Below are 19,469 nucleotides of genomic sequence, written 5' to 3'. Positions count from 1 at the left end.
AAAAAAAAAAGAAGATGAACCAGGGTTAAAGGTTTGGGCCTGGAGGTGGGATGGAGGTGAAAATGAGTGGGATTGAGGTAGGATTTATAGGACTTGGGGTGGAGTAGGAGGAAGAGGGGGGTGGGGCTGGAAGTCTGATCTGGCATGGGGCTGGGGGTGAAGATAGGGTTAAATCTCAGGACGAGGATGGGTTTGAGTTCGGGGTTGAGCTTGGATTTGGAGATGGGGCTGGGGTTGAGTTTGGGTTGGCTTTGTGAGTAAGAGGTTAGGTTGGAGGATAGGGTTAAGGAGTTGGTTGTGGTTGGGGATGGCACTGAGTTTAGAGTTGGCATTGACCATGAAAATGGGGTTTGGTTTAGGAATCGAGATGGAGTTGAGTTTGTGAGTAGAGCTGGGTTACAGATGGTGTTGGGGATGAGGTGACGGATGGGACCCACATCTCTGTGGGGGGAAGGCGTTGTCGGGGCAGCTGAGGAGGGAGGGCTGATGACAAGAGTCAGCCACCCGGAACTGCATGACACCAAACCAGCCTGGTTTCAAAGTCTTAAAGGCTTCTCTTTCTTGAGCTCCGAGGACCCAAGAGGCCAGATCACCGGCCTCTCCATCTCCCAGACCTCAGACACCCAAGTGCTCATCTCCATGGAGCTCTGTCGGGGTTAGGTTTGGGAATGAGAATGGGGTTGGGTTGGAGGAAGGGGATGGAGTTAGGATGGGCTTGGGTTTGAGGTGGGGTAGAGACTGCAGGTAGGCTCTGTGCTCTGACACTTCCCTGTCACACCTTCAGGGCCCAGACCTCCTGAAGCCTGGCTGTTGCTCTTCACTAGAGCTACATCTGCCTCCAGTTTTTGGTGCCGGCGCCCTGCTGCTTATGATTTGAATCTACTTCTGGGATCCTGTCCTTCTGAGCAAGTTCTCGGGAGTGGCCAGTTATCTCGGTGGTAAGGGTCTCGGTGACGGATGGGGTTTGCAAACTGGAATCTCCAATAACAGGAGAGGACCTGGGCTCTTGAGTCCCTCTGTTGTGGGACTGCTGGCTCAGGTCATCTTTATGACAGAAGTCCTCATCTAGGCCATTCCCTGATTCATAGAGGTCAAGTGTGCCTAAGCCTTCTACCTGGGCTGCCACACCTTCACCTGACACCTGCTTATTGGTGACGTGTTACCTAGGACCTGATATTGCTATGGGTGGAGCGGGCTTGCTCTTGGAGGGAAAGAGGGTCCTGTGCCCCTTCCACTCAGGCACCCTGATAAAGCCCAGCATCCTGGAGGCCCTGCTCAAAGCAGAGCTGTGTGTGAACTCTTCTTACCAGATAAGGATGTGGGCATGTCTCGCTGTCCACAAACTTTTAGAATTGTGATTTTCCACCTTCTGCTTGCCTTGGGTATAAGCTCCAAGCCATCTGAGCCCTCGTCTGCCTGCCTCTTCCTCAAGACCTGAGTCCGGGCCTCCAGCCCTTTTCCCCCCTCAGCCCCAAGTATCCTGGCCTCCAGCCCCCACCTTCTGCGGAGACACTAAAGTTGGGACCTCCCTCTTCCAGAATGGAAGGTTTCAGAACCCACAGGAAAGTATGTCACAGCCCTCAACTGTCCCCTCTGGCCACATCCCCATTTAACTCACACCTTGGCCTCACTTGCACCTCCCCCTGTGAGGCCCCCAAGCCTCTCACACCTCTTCCAGGAAGTCTCTTCTGCTGTTAAGGGTTCCAAAGGTGGGAGGTACAGACCTAAAACAGACAGGCAAGCTCTGAACCACCACCCAAACCACTGATGACATGACACCCTCCTCCACCACACACTATGAGGGGACCCGGATCTCTGTGGGGGGAGGGTGTTGTTGGGGCAACTGGGAAGGGAGGGCTGATGACAAGAGTCAGCTACCCGGAACAGCGTGACACCAGACCAGCCTGGTTTCAAAGCCTTAAAGGCTTTTCTTTCTTGAGCTCAGAGGACCCAAGAGGCCAGATCACCAGCCTCTCCATCCAGGCCTCAGGCACCCAAGTGCTCATCTCCATGGAGCTCTGTCGGTCCTTGGCTCTATGCACCGGCTGTCTGGGCCTGGTGTCCATCCTGACTGCTCTGAGCACGGATTTCTGGTTCGTGGCCACGGGGCCCAACGTTTCATGTCACTCGGGTCTCTGGCCAAAGGAGCTTCACGAGCTGGTGGCAGGTAAGGGACAGCGGTCTCTCCTGTCAAGGGTGGGTGGGCTGCAAGAGGAGTGGCACCTGAATCTTCTCTCTTGAACAGGCTACATCCACGTGACACAGAGCTTCTGCATTCTGGCTGCCCTGTGTGGCCTGCTGTTGGTGATCTTCACGGCCCTGTCCTATGTCCCGTCGCTGTCCGTGCCAGGCCGCGTGCCCCTTGCCTCCGTCGTCACAGCCTTTACTGCAGGTAGGTTCCAGGCTGCACCTGGGGACTGGGGACAGGTGAGTTCCCACAGAGGGGCTGAGTGGCCGGTCTCTCCTGTCTTTGTCTTCAGCCATCTTTGTGACGGTGGCCATGGTCGTCTATACCAGTGAGCGGTGGCATCAGCCTCGGCGGCCCCAGGTCCAGTCCTTCTTCTCCTGGTCCTTCTACTTGGGCTGGGTTTCCCTGGTCCTCTTCCTCTGTGCAGGTAACTGCTGCTCCGGGAACTGGAGAGGCAGGCCCGGCGGGGGTTGAGGTGGGGGATGGCTCTGAGAGAGCAGAGTGGGGTGCTAACCTCTCTCTGTCACCCCAGGTAGCCTGAGTCTGGGTGTTCACTTTAGAGCCCCCCGGCCTGGCTATGACACCTTGTGAGCGAGAGAACAGCAAGATGGCACACCGTTCTCTGAAGACACCATCAGGAGCCTCAGCCCCCACCCCCAGCCCTCCCGAAACCCCTTCATTTGTTCCCTCACCCATTCAACAAAGATGTGCTGGGATCTGGTGACTCTGAGATTAATTCAGTCATGACATAAGCTGGGGGCAAGGCAGTCCCATCCATGCTGGATAACACTGGGTGCCCAGAAAGGAGTCAGAGCCCTCACTTGCCATCCGTGGCCTCCCACCACTGTGACCCCATGTGGGCTCCCTTCTCGAGGCCCTGTTTCCGTCTCGAGACTCTGTCCTTCCTTTGTCCTTCCCACATTAGTGCTCTTTCCTTCTTACTCCCTGATTTTGCCACCCTTGTCTTCACTCTGGTCCTCCTTGCTCATGTCATTCACTCCTTTGACTGGCTTCTCCTCAGTTCTTCCTTTCTGCCAGGTCTCTCTGGGGATGCTGACCGGAACCTGAGCCTTGCCCACTGGGGGGCTGCAAGTCCGGTGGGGGAATCGAAACAGCAGGGTAGACAGAGCCTGGGATGGCAGGGAGAAAGACCACGTCAGGCGGGGGCGGAGGTGAGCTTTCTGGTGAGAGGGTGTTTAGGGGCCTCCTGAGGGCCAAGGCAGAGTCATCCAGGCAGAGGGGCCCGAAGGTGGAGGTGTGGCAAGGCCAGAAATTTTCAGGATGGAGAACAGTGCTTTGTGCAGAAGGTGGAATGCAGAGGCCGCTGGAGCATGAGGATGCAGAGTCAGGTGAGAGCCAAGGCCCCTCCTGTGACTCTCTCCGGAGGGTAATGGGGAGCTAGGAGAAGGCTGTGAGAAGGGGGGAGGGGCGGTGTCAGCTGCAGGTACCAGGAAGACCCCTCTGGGATATGCAGGGAGGCCAGAAGGGACAGAGGAACTCAGCAATGCAATGGGTGTGACTGGGACCAGGGCATGAGATGGAAAAGAGAGGAGCCAGAAAGATTCAGGGACCAGAAAGAACCAGACTCAGGAATCCAAGGGCTTTGTGAAGTGATGAGCAGGAAGGGTCAGGGTAGTGCCCAGGGGTCTGGGTGGGACGGTGGGGTCAATCCCTGCTTTTGTGGGAGATGTTGGGGTTGGTCGGGATGTGGCTGTCAGGGGTCTGGGACAGAGGCGTGGGCTAGAGATGGTTTGGGTTGCTATCAGAGAATCAGTGGCTAATGGAGCTGTGGCTGTGAGCAGGCTCATTGGGTAAGAAGGTGCAGGATGGAGGCCAGCACTGGGAAGTGGGGGGAAAAGCAGGAGCGGAGAGTTGGGGGCCTGGGGAGCTTCTGGGACCAAGGGAAGAGTTTTCACAAGGGTATGGTCTACTGTGTCATGGCTATCTGACTCTGAGCTGTCACTTTGCTAGAAAAGCTGTGTGTGTGTGTGTGTGTGTGTGTGTGTGCGCGTGCGCACACGCATGTGTGTGCATGTGTGTACGGGTGGGTGGGTGGTTATCTCTTTAAGTGGCTCGTGGGAGAGGGGGTTCTGGAACTCCTGCTGCCTCACAGAGACCCAGTCTCCCTTCCCCCACCCCTCTGGACTCTGAGTCTAAGAAGCCCCCAGAGCTGGGTGTGTCACTTAGGTGGGTGTGTGCGTGGGGGTTGGGGCAGGGCATTGGATAGGCTAAAGGGATATTCCACTGGAGGATGGAGATCTTTGAAAGACAGAGAGGTCCCTAAGCTGTGACTCCTTGCGGGTAAGGTCTAAAGGTCCCCAACAGCAGCAGTAGGGCATGGAGAAGGAGGTCTTGGGTTTGGGAAGGGCCTGAGAGAGGGGGTCCCCAGGCAGGGGGGTGGGGTGTAGTCTGGGATATGGAGGAACATGTGTGTGTGGGGGGGTTCTCAAGGGCTTGAAGGAGCTGGGAATGGGGGAGGGGTGTTGGCCAATCTTGCATGTGTGACCCTTGGCAGCAGTCTCCCTGGCATGGGGGTGAAGCGGAGCCTTCAGAGCGGGGGCACCTTGCTGGGCTTCTTGGCCCAAATCCTCATGATTCTCTCCGCTGCCACCAACTACTGGATCCGCTACCCTGGAGGCCACAGTGGCCTGTGGCAGGAGTGTAATGGTGGCATCTGCTCCAACATCCCCTGCCAGAGTGAGGCCCGGCCCGCCCATATGTCCCCCGCTGGACAGACAGACCGCAGCACTGAGCACAGCTGGCCCCCTCGCCTGACACAACAGTTGGGCACATCCTGTGGCACCCCCAACCCTCACCCCTTCCTCTCCAGTCTCAGACCCACCTGCTCCTCCGTGACAAAGACTACCACGAACCCCAACTGGGGACCTGCTTCCCTGTTGTGATATTAACCGGCCCTCATGAAGTAACTTCTAAGTCCTTATCCAAACCGTGAACTCGGCCCCAGCCCCAGACCGGCGGGTGGGGGTGGTGGCCAGGGGCCGCACCGGCGCGCAGCTGAGGCAGCCGCTCTCCCCAGCCATGCTGGCGGCCACGGGGGCGTGCATGGTACTGGCGGCGACCTCCGCCGTCGTTGGTTTGGTGATGGGGCTGCGGATTCTGTGCCACGAGGGCGACTTACGGGGCCAGATTACAAGCGCCACCTTCTTCCTCTGCGGTGAGATGGTGGCTGGCCCCCAGGCATAGGGCGGGTTTGGGAGTGGCAGGGGACCGGGACCCAGGGGTCTCGGGTTTCAAGGCGCTCGGAAGGGAGTGAGGGGAGGGGCTGGGGACCCAGAGGAGGGGCGTGGGTGGAGGGGGCGTGGCCCAAGCGGTGGGCGCGGTCTGGGGGGCCTCCGCGCGGCCCCCTGGCCAAGCTCATCCCGGGCGCGGGGCCCCAGGCTTGCTGCTGCTGATCGCCTTGACAGGCTACACCGTGAAGAACGCGTGGAAAAACAACGTCTTCTTCTCGTGGTCCTATTTTTCTGGGTGGCTGGCTTTACCCTTCTCTATTCTCGCGGGTAACCTGGAAAGCGGGAAGAGGGTGGAGGAGATTGCCCTGAGCACCCCGCTCCCCATAGACTCCCCGCCACCCTCCCAGGGATTCCCCAGCACACTCCACTCCCGACTGCCGCACGCGCGGGCGCCCCCGGAGCCCCAACCCTTCGTCCCCGAGGCTCTCCCGGTCATCCGCCCCGGGGTCCACCGTCTCCCACCGCCCTCTGGTCCTCTCCCGCCAGGTTTCTGCTTTCTGCTGGCGGACATGATGGTGCAGGGCACGGATGCCATCAGCGGATTCCCCGTGTGCTTGTGACCGACCGCAGCCTGCCTGGGGCAGAATAAAGGAACGGCTTTCACCGTCGCTGCTCCGTGTGCCTTTCTGGGGGATACGAACGCACGTGGGAACATGGATATGAAAAGGGCCGGGGACCGAGACATGCGGGGCCCTGGGGGCTCAGGGAGGACGTAAGCACATGAACCTTTAGGGAAGAAAGAACATGGGGACACGAGCTTGGAGTGGACAAGGCACACGGACTGGGAGGGGGAACGGGGATCGGGGTAGTGGGGTCAGGAGCGCACAGGACGCTTGGAGGGGATGTAAGGACTTGCAGGGAAAACGGGTATAGGGGAATGTAAGAGGCATGATCATGGGACGAGGAACATGGCAAGAAAATGGGGAGACAGAAACAGGGCAGGAGGCACAGGCATGGCGGCTTGTAGAGTCAAAGAAAAGGCGGGGAACTGGAGGAGGGGATAAATCGAGGACACCGGGAAAAGTTTAGAAAACGTGGGAGGAATTCCACTCGGGGAGCATCTTCCTAAGCGCACGACCTTTCCCCTAGTCCCAGGCCACGCCCCCTTCTCTAGATCTGTTTCCTTTCCCCTCGGGTCCCGCCTCTTGGTCCGGGGCTAGTTCCTATTGGTCCGATTCCTCTTGCCACACCTTCTTTCCCCCCCCCCGGGCCTCCGATTGGTTCTCTATTGGGGCGGAGGCGGACACCACAGCGGTTGACTGGCTGGCGACGTGGGGCGCAGGCGCAGAGAGGGGCCGGGAGAAGGGGCGCAGGGAGGCGGGACGTCTGGTTCCAGTAGGAGAGTGTGCCAATTGACCCGGCAGGTGGCAGAAACAGAAAGATGGCGGAGCTGCGTGCGCTCGTGGCTGTCAAGAGGGTCATCGACTTCGCTGTGAAGGTGACCGGGCCCCCCCCCAACTTCCCCGAACCCCGCGGCCCTGTGCTTCCGGGGTCACTGTATGGGAAGTCTTCTTGTACCTCTGGTCTCTGCCGCTCTTTCCCCAAAAGTCAAAGTCACACCTGAGGGCAAAGATCAATGACTGTGAAGTTCCCTTTTCTGAGTTCTGGACTCACTGTCTTAATAATTGTGTGCGGTGCGAGTTACTTCTCTATTTCTTACCTGCTGGAGGTGTCATGGCCCCTATATAACACATGGAGAAACTGAGGCACAGAGAGGTCACTCACCTGGGCTGGGATAGAGCTGAGATTTCCGCTCCAGGTCTGTCTGACTCCACAATCCAACCAGTGCTTTGCACACAAGCCACACTTTAATCTTTAGCCTGCATTGCACACTCTGTTGATTATTCCAGTACAAGGGCGCTGTGGGAGCCCAGAAACTTGTCTTTTACTCCGCATAGCCGCATGCAGGGTGAACGAGGAGGCTCCTGCTAGGAAGGGAGGGAGAAGTGTTTGCTGGAGATGGAATCCTGTTCCAGCTGGTGGAATGGCTCTCATTCTCCATGAGAGGGCTGGGGGAGGGAGGGGAGAAGTGTTCCTGAGGGCCTGGCTTGTCCCCAGAGAGAAGCTGGTCTGGACAGAGGTGAATCGGACACAGCCTCTCAGGCCAGTGTCTCCTATTACTTGGCTTAAAGCAGACTGAAGGTGGTGACTGCCCATCTATGTGTGTCCCACCATCAGACTGGGATTCCACCTCTGTCCCCAGCATTGCCCAACATAGGGCCTAGCTTGTCACAGGCCTCGGGGTGCATGAAACCAGGGTCCCTGCCAGCTTGGGGAGTGGGGTGGGGAGGAGGTCCCGGCAGCCGCACTTGGCATGGAAACTTCAGTGATCGTACTGCTCATGTGTAGTGAGTGATCACTACAAAGGGGCAGGACTCCAAGTCCTTGACAGAGACTAACCCATTCAGTGCTTTCAGTAGGCTCTAGGTATTACTTAAAAATTTTTTTTTATGTTTTTAAATTTATTTTTGAGAGACAGAGAGAGACAGCATGAGCAGGAGAGGGTCAGAAAGAGGGAGATACAGAATCTGAAGCAGGCTCTAGGCTCTGAGCTTTGCTGTCAGCACAGAGCCTGATGTAGGGCTTGAACCCACGAACTGTGAGATCATGACCTGAACTGAAGCCAGACGCTTAACCGACTGAGCCACCCAGGTGCCCCTAGGTATTATTTTTAATCCCATTGGACAGGTGAGGACACTGAGGCCTGTGGAGGTTCTGTTACTTGTCACCCCGCTCCGGGTGGCCACAGTCAGAATCCACATGCAGGCAAGACCCGCTCTGGTCTCTGCTCTTCCTTTCACTCAGCAGCTGGGAGGCCTGATGACAGCAGATGGCAGGGACGTTGCTCTGGGTCCTGGGACCTGCCCTCCTGGTCTCCTCCCACCTCTAACTGTTCCTTGGGGCTCTGCCGCCCCCTGGGTCTCCTTCCGCCCCGGGCCCTGGTCTCCGTGGCCTGCAATGCCTGGGTCATATTTGTCTCCCTGACCTGGCAGGCCCCAGTTTGACGGGCTTTGGGTCCCAGCCGCACCCAGCACGATGCCTGGCACGGGTGCGCCGAATGAGAGAACGAAGAGGGGGTATCAGCTGTGTCCTGTTCCTCCGGTCTGTCCTCTCCCCGCCTCCCAGCTCTTCTGGCACCTGGAGCTGCCCTGAGGCTCCCACCACCCTCAGGACAAAGTCCCAGCCCCCCAGCCTGGGGTTCAAGACCCTTAGTGGTCGGGCCTTGGCCCCTGTCCCGCCGTTTACAGAGCCCTGTCCCTTCCTTACCCCTTGTGCTCCCATAGCTCCCACCTGATTTTTCCTGACGGACGAGGCCCCTTCTTGGCTTGGACCTTTGTCCCCACTGTGCCTTCTGCCTGGGCACCCTTCCCTCTCCAGCTGTACCTCCCTTGTCCTGCCCATCGCTGACCTGTCAGGGTTTAGTGATTCTTTGGTATCCTCCTCCTTCAGGAAGCCCCCCCCCCACCTCCGCCTCCTCCCTCTCATGTTCCTTGATGTGTCCTTGGGCTCCTCTGCAGCCCCCTGGGCTTGCCTCTCTCAGCTCTGCTGCCACACTGAATTGGGATCCTCTGTTCACCCAGGTGTCCCCCCCCCACCCCCCGGCCCCTCAGATCAGTGGCTCCTTGGGGTGGATGCCAGGTCTTACACACTCTGTTCTCAGCGTGGCCTTTTCACCTCCTTCCAGTCTTGGCTCTCACGTCACCTTCTCTGGGAGGCCTGTCCTGGACACTGACTTGAAGCTGCGGCCCCCATTGTCCCTGCCTCCTCCCTTGCTGTGATTTCACCCATACTCTTATCTTTTTGTAATCCCGTCTCATTTACTGATTGTTCTCTCTAGTGTCTGTCTCTCCTTCCAGAATTCCAGCTCCAGGGTTGGGAGAGTCTGCTGTAGACACTGCTGTCTTAGACATTGGTTACCTCACAAGAATGTTCAGCGCCAACTCCAGGCCAAGCCTCCTGGGTCGGCTTCCTGCTGTGTGACCTTGGGGGAGCTGCTTAAGCACTCTGAGCCTCCTCCTCCTGAATCGGGTGGCAGTGGAGATCAGGTGGCAGCGGAGATCGAAGAAGCCCTTAGAATAGTGTCTGGCCAGGAGGCGCCTGAGTTGAGCCTTGGACTTCTGCTCAGGTCATGATCTCACGGTTTGTGAGTTCGAGCCCCACATTGGGCTGTGTGCTGACAGCTCAGAGCCTGGAGCCTGCTTCGGATTCTGTGTCTCCCCCGCTCTGCTCCTCCCCGCCTTGCACTCTGTGTGTGTGTGTGTCTCTCTCTCAAAAATAAGCAAACACTAAAAAAGAAAAAAAGAATAGTGCCTGGCTCATGGTAAGAGTTGGCTGGCATTCGGTAAGTATTATTGGCAGTATTAGGAACGCAGGTTTATTTAGTCATTTGTTCAGAAGCAGATGCTATACTCCGTGTGTGTCCGTGTGCACGTCTGTGACTGGGTGTCCAGAGCATTAATGAGAAGGCATTTGACAACCCAGTAACCCTCAGTTCTGGCCAGGGCTGTGCTTTCCCTGAGGCGATGAGTTTCTTTCAAGGCCTTGGGGAGAGACTGAGTCAATTTTGCATTCATGATTTGATATGCATTTTCTTTTTTAAATTAATTAATTGATTCATATTTTTCTTATTTTTTATTTTTTTAATGTTTATTTATTTTTGAGAGAGAGAGAGACAGAGTGAGACAGAGCACGGGCAGGGGATGGGCAGAGAGAGAGGGAGACACAGAACCCGAAGCAGGCTCCAGGCTCTGAGCTGTCAGCACTGAGCCCAATGTGGGGCTCCAACTCATGAGCTGTGAGATCATGACCTGAGTCGAAGTTCGATGCTTCACTGACTAAGCTACCTAGGAGCCCCAATATTTTTTTAAGTGTCTTATTTATTTTTGAGAGAGAGAGCACAGGAGCAGAGAGAAGGACAGAGGATCTAAAGTAGGTTCCATGCTGACAGCAGCGAGCCCTATGTGGGGCTTGAACTCACGAACTGGGAGACCATGACCTGAGCCAGAGTCAGATGCTCAACTGACTGAGCCACCCAGGTGTCCCAGCTGCTTTTTCTGAAAAAAGATCTTCCAAAGGACAGAAACTTCAGGCCCCAGAAAACCTGTCTCCATCTCTGGGCCTTACCCCAGCCAGTCACGTGTGCCTCGGTTCTGGGAGCACGTGGCCTTCTCGTTCCTTCCACTCTTGGCAAGGCTGGCACCTCCTCTTCCTACAGGTCACACATGTCACCTCCGTGAGGATACTGGTCCTCTTTGCCTGCCCCAGATGCCGTCTCCCGTGGAAGGGTCTCAGAGCACTGACCACCGCCGTGGTCATTGGTTACGGGGCATTACTCCCTGGCCACCACCTCTCCATCTGGCTTGGCTGTCCTGGTCGCTCTGTGCTCTGCCCAAAGCCCCAGAGTGACTCGCTCGATGGACAAGACTTAGGGGACAGAACCACAGAGAAGTCCCTGAGCTCTGTCAAGAGCTCAGGGGCAGCTTTCAGAAGTCACTTTATAATCACCTGCTCCTGTGTCATGGGCCACGGATGGTAGGACGGAGTCTCCTACCTCTCGAGGGCCCGGCTCACAATTCCCAAGTCAGACTTGGAGTTCGGACCCTGGTCCTGCCACCTCCTTGCGGCGTGGTCCTGGGCAAGGCGCTGGGCCTCTCTGTGCTTCGGTGGCCCCATCAGTACAAGAGGGATGGTAATGGCAGTGACTGACCTCCTAGGCTGTTAGGACAGTTGCATGAGTTAATACACGTAGAGAGCCCTTGGGGCCGATCGATGCCTCCCCGGGGTCCTGGCTGTTTCTGTTGAAGGTTAATAGTTTGCATCTTTAAGAGACAGACTTGGAAGCTTCATGCTGACGCATCTCCATTGGTTTATAAAACCTCATGATTTATTTATTTTTTTTTTTAAAGAAGAGCTTCCATTTTTTTATGTCTTTTATTTATTTTTGAGAGACAGAGAGAGAGTGCGAGCAGGGGAGGGTCAGAGAGAGAGGGAGACACAGAATCTGAAGACAGGCTCCAGGCTCTGAGCTCCCTGTCAGCCCAGAGCCTGACGCGGGGCTTGAACCCACGAACTGTGAGATCATGACCTGAGCTGAAGTCAGATGCTTAACCGACCGAGCCCCCCCCCCCCCGGCGCCCCTACCAGCGTCTGAGTGGTTCTGATGCAGGTTCTCACGCTGGCATCCGACATGTTCTTCCCAAGCAGGGCCTGACAGTACGCCAGGTGCCAAGTCAGGCCTCCGAGTCCAGTCATGAACAGCACTGACAGAAATCCCCGTCCTCAGGGACTTGACATTCCAGGGGAGAGAAGATTGATAGGAAATCTAAATAAGTATGGTGGGGGGGCACCTGGGGGGGCTCAGTCAGTTAAGCGTCCAACTTCGGCTCAGGTCATGATCTCACGGTTCGTGGGTTCGAGCCCCGCATTGGCTCTGCGCTGACAGCTCGGAGCCTGGAGCCTGCTTCGTGTTCTGTGTCTCCCTCTCTCGGCCCCTTTCCCACTCGCAAGCCGTCTCTCTCTCTCAAATAAAAAGCATTAAAAAAATTAAAAGAAAATGTCAGGGGACGATGTACAAAGCAAGGGTAAGTATTGTTCAGCAAGCCTCACATGGTGGCGGGATTCCTATTTATCTACAAGTATATGTGACGTATTAGTCATATACTCCGGAGCATCATGAGATGTATTTCTCACCGTGGGTTACGGTAAACACAACTTGGAGAAACATGCTTTCAGGCCCAAGGAGCAGAGCAGTGACAGAGCAGGACGAGATGTCAGGTGTCCCCAGTGCTTAGAGCATGTCTGAATAGCATAATAAGGTGGGCCTCCACCTGCCTGTGGGACTCTGGGCAAGGCCCTGTCCCTTTCTTTGCTTGTCGTGCCCGTCCCCTGACCCTGGCCCTTCCCTTCCCGGCTGGGCAGATCCGGGTAAAGCCTGACAAGACGGGCGTGGTCACCGATGGCGTGAAGCACTCCATGAACCCCTTCTGTGAGATCGCCATGGAGGAGGCCGTGCGACTCAAGGAGAAGAAGCTGGTGAAAGAGGTCATCGCCGTCAGCTGCGGGCCCGTCCAGTGCCAGGTGGGAGAGGGGGCGGGGCCCTGAGTCCCGGGTCTGAGGGAGGAGGGACGGAGGAGGGACGGGACCTGGGGGGCTCCTGGGCCCCTCTCCCCCCCGGGGCTACAAGCCAAGTGGAGCCCCTTCTCCTGGCAGGAGACCATCCGCACCGCTCTGGCCATGGGCGCGGACCGAGGCATCCACGTGGAGGTGCCAGCTGCGGAGGCGGATCGCCTGGGGCCCCTGCAGGTGGCCCGGGTCCTGGCCAAGCTGGCAGAGAAGGAGAAGGTGGACCTGGTGCTTCTGGGCAAGCAGGTACGTGTGCCCGGCCCCTCCCCCCACCCCCCTCGTCATCCCTGCTCAGGACTTGGGGGCGGGGCATGGCAGGAGCTGAGGCTGCAGGGGACCAGGCTGGGCAGGGTCCCTGGGGGTGGGAGGTGCGTCATAGCCCTGGGGGTCTGTGTGGGGGAAACGGGAGGCTTGATGGGGACAGAACAGAGAGACCTGTGACTCGAGGAGCAGCACTTGAGCTGCAGGGAGTTGAGGGGGTGCGGAAGGAGGTAAAGGCAGTGCTGCGGTCTGGCTGGGAGGGACAGAGAGGAAAGTTCTGGAAGAACTGAGGCCATGAGGAATAGACTAGAAGGGGAGAGACTGGAGGCCAGGGTTTGGGGAGGAGCTTGGGGGCTAACATTGAACTAGAACACTGCCCCCCATGTGGCACCTGCACCCGAGACTGGGTAGGCGACAGCCTTCCTTTGAGTAGCCTGCCCACACCCTCCCATTTGAGACAGACAATGTGGCCTCACGCAGGGAAGGGCAGAGGATCTTCAGAAGAGCCTCGGGCCGACAGCAGTGGGAGGGGAGAGATCTAGGGGCAGGGGCTTAAAGAGGAGGCTGAGAATGTCAGAGACTAAGGGATCAGACAGGGCACCGGGAAGGCCTGGGAGTCTCAGAGGGAGAGCCAGGGCCCTGGTGGGAAGAGGCAGGGATCCCAGCAGGCTGGATCAGTCCCTGGGGAGAGGCAGAGGCTGATGAGTCTATATAGGATGTTGGGTATCCTGCCCAGCCCTGTACATGCCAGACTGTGGAAAACGAGAGAGATGACCAACAGCAAGGGAATTAGTATAAGTCAGTAAGCTGAGGCAGGGGGCCTAACCGGAGAACGGGCCATAAAGGCACAGTCTGGGTAGGGCTCAGGGGTCTGGGGACCCAGGTCTGTCACCAGCTCCCCAGGACACTGGGGCTGGCATCATGGCCTCTCAACACCTCCTCCATTCTCTGGTGGGTCGCAGACTCATGTCCTGCCTGCCCTGGTTGTCAGGGACAGTTTCTGGGCCAGGGCCTCCAACTGGGAAGACACAGGATAAACCGGGTCAGGACAGTCTTTGTTGTAGGTGGCAAGGTCAGAATCAAACTGGCAGAAGCCAAAAAGTGAAATGTTGGCTCATATAACAAGCTTCAGGCATGGCTTGATCCAGCGTCACATGGCAGCTCTAGGCTCTACTCCTCCACCTTGTCTTTACTCTCTGCATCTCCAGGCCCACCTCCCAGGAGCCTAGCAACCTCAGCAGAAAGTAAAGAGCCTCTTTCCCAAGGGCTCCAAGAACACTTCCAGAGCTGACTGTTCATTGGTCCAGCTTGAGTCAAGTACTGATCTCTGAACCAATCACTAGGGTCGGGGATAGTTCTCATTGGCCCAGATCCTGCCTGTGTGCCTGGCCCAGGTCCTGGCTTGTGGGAGGCTTCTGTGAATTATGCCAGGGGCAAAGATTTGGCACTGGGGATGCCAGATGTCCTTGTGTGCCCTTGGACAGGTGACTGCCTCTCCCCAGGCCCAAGTGAGGGGGTGGTATCCTTCTAGTCCAGGAGGCGGCAAACTATGGCCCATGGCCACTGCTGATTTTATAAATAAAGTTTTATTGGAACACCACGACCCTTGTTGCTTCACACAGGCACATTTCTGTCTATGGCTTGTGCACTACCGCAGCAGAGTGGAATAGCTGTGACAGAGACCACATATTTGGAAAATGTTTGCCAACCCCCATCTGGACAGAGGCCCATTGTCATATAGTCCTCTCTCTGTCTTCACTCAGGCCATCGATGATGACTGTAACCAGACGGGGCAGATGACCGCTGGATTTCTAGACTGGCCACAGGTGAGGCTGGAGTGGGGAATGCCTTCTGGGGGCTGGGCCTGGGGGCTTAGAACAGGGCCACCATTGTCCCTGCCTTTCTGGAGGAAGGCATATGTAAGGATGGCTACTCCTGCCGGCAGGTGCACAGCCAGGGCACCAGGTCTTATCCGGGCCTTTGGTGCTCTGTCTTCAGTCCGATCACTCACCAGCGACACCGAACGCATCCCTGCCTCAGGGCCTTTGCACTTGCGCAGCCTAGAACACAGTTCCCTCAGATTGCCTCATGGCTTTCCCACTCTCCTTTAGGTCTGTGCTCGGCTATTACCTCTTTAGAGAGGCCTTCCTTACTCATCCCTGTGTGCAATCCTCGTGTCCCCTCCTCGGTTCCAGAATCCCCACTCTCCACCTCTGCCAGTCCAATAGAGACATGAGCCTCCTAGGTAATTTAGCATTTTTCACAGCCAGATTAAAAAAGTAAAAAGAAACAGGCAAAGTGAATTGCAATAACATTTATTTAACCTAAGATCTAAGATATTATCATCTCAACATATGATCTCAAAACTCCTGAGATATTTCACATTCTTTTTCTTTTTGTATGACATCTTCAGAATCCAGTATGGATTTTATTTATCTTATTTATTATTTATTTATCTTATTTTTTTTAAGTTTATATTTTAAGAGAGAGAGGATGCATGTGGGGGAGGGACAGAGCGAGAGGAAGAGAGAGAGAATCCCAAGCAGGCTCTGCTCTGTCAGCACGAAGCCCAAGATGGGGCTTGAACTCACAGACTGTGAGATCATGACCTGAGCTGAAATCAAGAGTTGGACATTTACTTGACTGAGCCACCCAGGCGCCCCTCCAGTGTGGATTTTATGTCTACGGCGTATCTCCATTCAGATGCTGAATTTCCATCAGAAATAATTCAGATTCCTAAAATTCACAGTTGAAAATGTAGTTTCACATACCCAAATTGTTCCAAACAGACTTAAAAGTTTTCCACGGGGCACCTGGGTGGCTCAGTCGGTTAAGTGTCTGGCTTTGGCTCAGGTCATGATCTCATGGTTCGTGGGTTCGAGCCCCGCGTCGGGCTCTGTGCTGACAGCTCAGAGCCTGGAGCCTGCTTCGGATTCTGTGTCTCCCTCTCTCTCTGACCCTCCTCTGCTCATGCTGTCTCTTTCTGTCTCTCAAAAAAAAAAAAAAAGTTTTCCATTGATGGCATGGACTTTTTTTTTTTAATGTTTATTTGTTTTTGAGAGAGAGACACACACAGAGTGCAAGTAGGGGGTTTGGGTGTCAGAGAGAGAGGAAGACACAATCCAAAGCAGGCTCCAGGCTCCAAGCTGTCAGCACAGAGCCTGATGTGGGGCTTGAACCCGTGAAAGGTGAGATCAGACTTGAGCTGAAGTCGGCCACTTAACCAACTGAGCCACCCAGGCGCCCCATTTTTTAAAATAGCTTTTTATTGACATGTCAGTGACCTACCATACACTGCACGTTTGTGAAGTGTACAGTTTGGTAAACTTTGACACACGTACACTCCATTACCGTCATCATGGTAATGAATCTGGCTCATCAGTGTTTAAATTGAAATTAAGTAAGTAACACGGTTCACGGGATCGAGCCCCACATCCAACTCTGCACAGACAGCCTGCTTGGGATTCTCTCTGTCCTCCTCCCTCTGTCCCTCCCCTGTTTAGACACATTTTAAAAAATAAGTAAGATGAAAAATTCCATCCCTCAATCACACGAGCCACATTTCACGTGCTCAGAAGATATGTGAGTCTGGTGACTACCGTTATTACTTGGCCACCAGTTACTTGGTTCCCAGCAGTCTTCCTGGCCGGATAAATGCCCACAAAAGCCGGGGCCTTATTGGTCATGTTCGTCGTGCACCCCCAGGGCTGGCTCATGGGGGCTCGGATGAGTGACGGGACATCCCAGCTGAGACTTGAAAGATTTGTCCAGTGAAGAAGCAGGCTGGTTAGACAAGGAGGGTGGGGTCCCAGGGGTTGTTTCCAGGGTCAAGGCGAGCACGGGAGGCTGTTGTTAGCCCCGCAGAGGGGCCTCTCAGGGAGCTCCTGGGGGCAGAATGGGTAGTGGGAGCATGACATGGAGCCTAGAGCCAGACTGCCAGCTCTTGGGTGACAGCGAGCACATATTTGAGCCTCCCTCTGCCTCAATTTTCCTCATCTGTAAGGTGGGGATAATAGCACTTATCTCACAGAGTTCCTATGAGGGCCTGATGACTTAGTGCACATAAGTTGTTTACACTCAATGCGAGTTCATCATTATTAAGGTAGGTTAATAATAGGTAGGAACCTAACTGGCAGGTTCAGGTCATTAAGACCTACACGTTGGCTCCCAGTGAAAGTACAGGGACCCTCCCTTAGATTTTTGAGATTCCCTTTCTGTAGCTTCCTCCTATTTATGAACTTGATGTGTATGGCTTACCTGGTGGGACTCTCTCTCTTCTGTTCTCTCATTCATTGGCTCACCTGCACATGCACTCTCCTTGCTCTGTGCCTGCGGTGAATTAACCTCACCCACCCTCCCATCTCCTCAGGGCACATTCGCCTCCCAGGTGACACTGGAGGGGGACAAGGTGAAAGTGGAGCGGGAGATTGACGGGGGCCTGGAGACCCTGTGCCTGAAGCTGCCTGCAGTGGTGACCGCTGACCTGCGGCTCAACGAACCTCGCTATGCCACGCTACCCAACATCATGGTGAGTGCCTAGCAGAGGAGGCACCGAGGGCCCAGGAGTGGGTGAGCACACTGCAGGCCCGGGGATGGGTGAGCTCACTGCGGGCCCGGGGATGGGTGAGTGCACTGCAGGCTCGGGGATGGGTGAGTGCACTGCAGGCTCGGAGGGGATAGGTGAGCTCACTGCAGGCCCGGGGATGGGTGAGCTCACTGCGGGCCCGGGGATAGGTGAGCTCACTGCGGGTCAGGGGATGGGTGAGCGCATTGCAGGCTCGGGGATAGGTGAGCTCACTGCGGGCCCAGGAACTTCTCATCCCTGGAAGGGATCGGCACCTTGCTGAAAGGAAGAGTTCACTGTTCATCACGGCTCATAGGATGCATTTATTGGGTCATTTTAGCCAATAGGGAGAGTTTAGCATACCATCTTAGCCAATAGGAAGGGTATAGTGGATCGTCTCAGCCAATAGGAAGGCTAGAGTGAATAATCTCAGCCAATAGGATGCATTCAGTGAGTTATCTCAGCCCACCGGGAGAGTTCAGTGGGTCCTCTCAGAAGGGTGGGGTCTGTGGGTCGGCTTGGCCAAAAGCCCATTGAGCTGTTCTTTCTCCCAGAAGGTTGGGTTTGCGAGTCCATTTCAGCCAGTGAAGGGCTTCCCAGTACATGCCTGCCGACACAGTTATCTATACTGGGCCCTGTAAGAGGTCACGTGTGTCTGGCTAGTGGGAAGGCCCAAACAAGTTCGGGCAGTGGGCTTGGTTCTGAGGCGTGGGCCTGGTGGGTAGGGGTTGGGGGTGGGGCGGGGAAGGGTGGGCCTGGGCTTCCATAGCCCTGTGAACTGTGGCTGCTCCTGTGCAGAAAGCCAAGAAAAAGAAGATTGAGGTCATCAAGCCCGGAGACCTGGGTGTGGACCTGACCTCCAAGCTCTCGGTGGTTAGTGTGGAGGACCCGCCCCAGCGCACGGCTGGAGTCAAGGTGGAGACCACGGAGGACCTGGTGGCCAAGCTGAGGGAGATTGGGCGGATTTGAGCCCCTTTCCTGAAACTCAGCAATAAAACTATGACCCTTCCGACGACTGTCTTTGTTCACTCATTCCGTGGAGACCTGTCCTTTGATTCATTCAACAGACATTTACCTAAGTCTCCTGCGTGCCAGGCCCAGTGCTGGGTGACACTGGGGACCCAGGTGAGTCACATCCAGTCCCTGAGAAGGTTCCATTTTGGGGGTGGGGGCGAGGGAGGGATGGACATGGGCGGAGCCAGCTGTAAGCAGAGGTGACACCGTGCACTTGGGAGCCCACCTAGGGCGTCTGACGTGGATTGTGGGGTCAGAGGCTTCCCGGGGAGATGGCATCTTAGCTGAGTTCCTGAAAGACACATGTCAGCGAAGGTGGAGTCAGATTGCAGAGTTTTTGCTGGGGACTCACAGGTGCCAGGGGCCTGCTGAGACCCGGGGCACAGGTGACAAGGAGGCAGGAAGTTCTGGTTTTGGTTGGTGACACAGACAAACACTTCAGGTGGGAATGTGGAGCTGGGGCCTGGAGTCAGATTCTGATTTTGTTATTTTATTTTTTTAAAGTTTATATATTTTTGAGAGAGAGTGAGAGAGAGTGTGCACATGCACGCACACCCACGGAGGAGGGGCAGAGAGGGAGAGAGAGAATCCCGAGCAGACTCTGTGACTCCGGCCAGATCCCATGAACCATGAGATCGTGCCCTGAGCTGAAATCAAGAGTCAGATGCTTAAAGGGTAGGAGCACCCTAGGCGCCCCCAATCTCAGTGATTTCAGACCCTCTCTCACATTTCCCAGCTGTGGGATCTTAAATTTTTTTTTTTTACATTTTATTTATTTTTTGAGAGAGACAGACAGACAGTGTGAGCAGGGGAGGGACAGAGAGAGAGGGAGAAACAGACTCCGAAGACAGGCTCCAGGCTCTGAGCTAGCTGTCAGCACAGAGCCCGACGTGGGGCTCAAACCCACGAACCGTGAGATCATGACCTGAGCCAAAGTCCGACGCTCAACCGACTGAGCCACCCAGGTGCCCCCCAGCTGTGGGAATCTTGAGTGAGTTACCTTGTATCTCTGAGTTTCCGTTTCCTCATCTGGCTGATCAGAATAGTAAGAGCTTAGTGGAGTGGTTAA

At 55.7% G+C, this 19,469-nt stretch overlaps 3 protein-coding genes across 6 annotated transcripts; all 3 read left to right on the top strand.

Annotated features, from left to right (window-relative positions):
• Positions 1-1,864: 1,864 nt before the first annotated feature.
• Positions 1,865-2,940, top strand: NKG7 (natural killer cell granule protein 7). Of its 2 annotated transcripts, none has more exons than XM_029925225.1 (4): positions 1,865-2,167; positions 2,246-2,392; positions 2,481-2,615; positions 2,749-2,940. In XM_029925225.1, the coding sequence occupies exons 1-4, from the start codon at positions 2,011-2,013 to the stop codon at positions 2,910-2,912; spliced, it is 603 nt and encodes a 200-aa protein (XP_029781085.1). In that variant the 5' UTR covers positions 1,865-2,010; the 3' UTR covers positions 2,913-2,940. The 2 variants fall into 2 exon arrangements, with proteins under 2 accessions (XP_029781085.1, XP_029781086.1); XM_029925226.1 differs by having other exon boundaries at positions 1,870-2,167; positions 2,721-2,864.
• A 1,359-nt stretch (positions 2,941-4,299) lies between these two features.
• CLDND2 (claudin domain containing 2) lies at positions 4,300-6,047 on the top strand. Of its 3 annotated transcripts, none has more exons than XM_029925229.1 (5): positions 4,300-4,489; positions 4,704-4,885; positions 5,226-5,363; positions 5,614-5,706; positions 5,926-6,047. In XM_029925229.1, the coding sequence occupies exons 2-5, from the start codon at positions 4,717-4,719 to the stop codon at positions 5,997-5,999; spliced, it is 474 nt and encodes a 157-aa protein (XP_029781089.1). In that variant the 5' UTR covers positions 4,300-4,489; positions 4,704-4,716; the 3' UTR covers positions 6,000-6,047. The 3 variants fall into 3 exon arrangements, with proteins under 3 accessions (XP_029781089.1, XP_029781088.1, XP_029781087.1); XM_029925228.1 differs by having other exon boundaries at positions 4,308-4,489; positions 4,707-4,885; positions 5,587-5,706; XM_029925227.1 differs by having other exon boundaries at positions 4,310-4,489; positions 5,587-5,706.
• A 673-nt stretch (positions 6,048-6,720) lies between these two features.
• Positions 6,721-18,398, top strand: ETFB (electron transfer flavoprotein subunit beta). The gene is made up of 6 exons (XM_029925151.1): positions 6,721-6,877; positions 12,358-12,516; positions 12,649-12,807; positions 14,586-14,648; positions 17,192-17,350; positions 18,185-18,398. Exons 1-6 carry the CDS (start codon positions 6,821-6,823, stop codon positions 18,353-18,355), a joined length of 768 nt encoding a protein of 255 aa, XP_029781011.1. The 5' UTR covers positions 6,721-6,820; the 3' UTR covers positions 18,356-18,398.
• The last annotated feature ends 1,071 nt before the right edge of the window (positions 18,399-19,469 follow it).

This window comes from Suricata suricatta, chromosome 16 (genome assembly GCF_006229205.1).
Source record: "Suricata suricatta isolate VVHF042 chromosome 16, meerkat_22Aug2017_6uvM2_HiC, whole genome shotgun sequence".
Classification (NCBI taxonomy): Eukaryota; Metazoa; Chordata; class Mammalia; order Carnivora; family Herpestidae; genus Suricata; species Suricata suricatta.
This window is presented reverse-complemented; position numbering and strand designations above follow the sequence as displayed.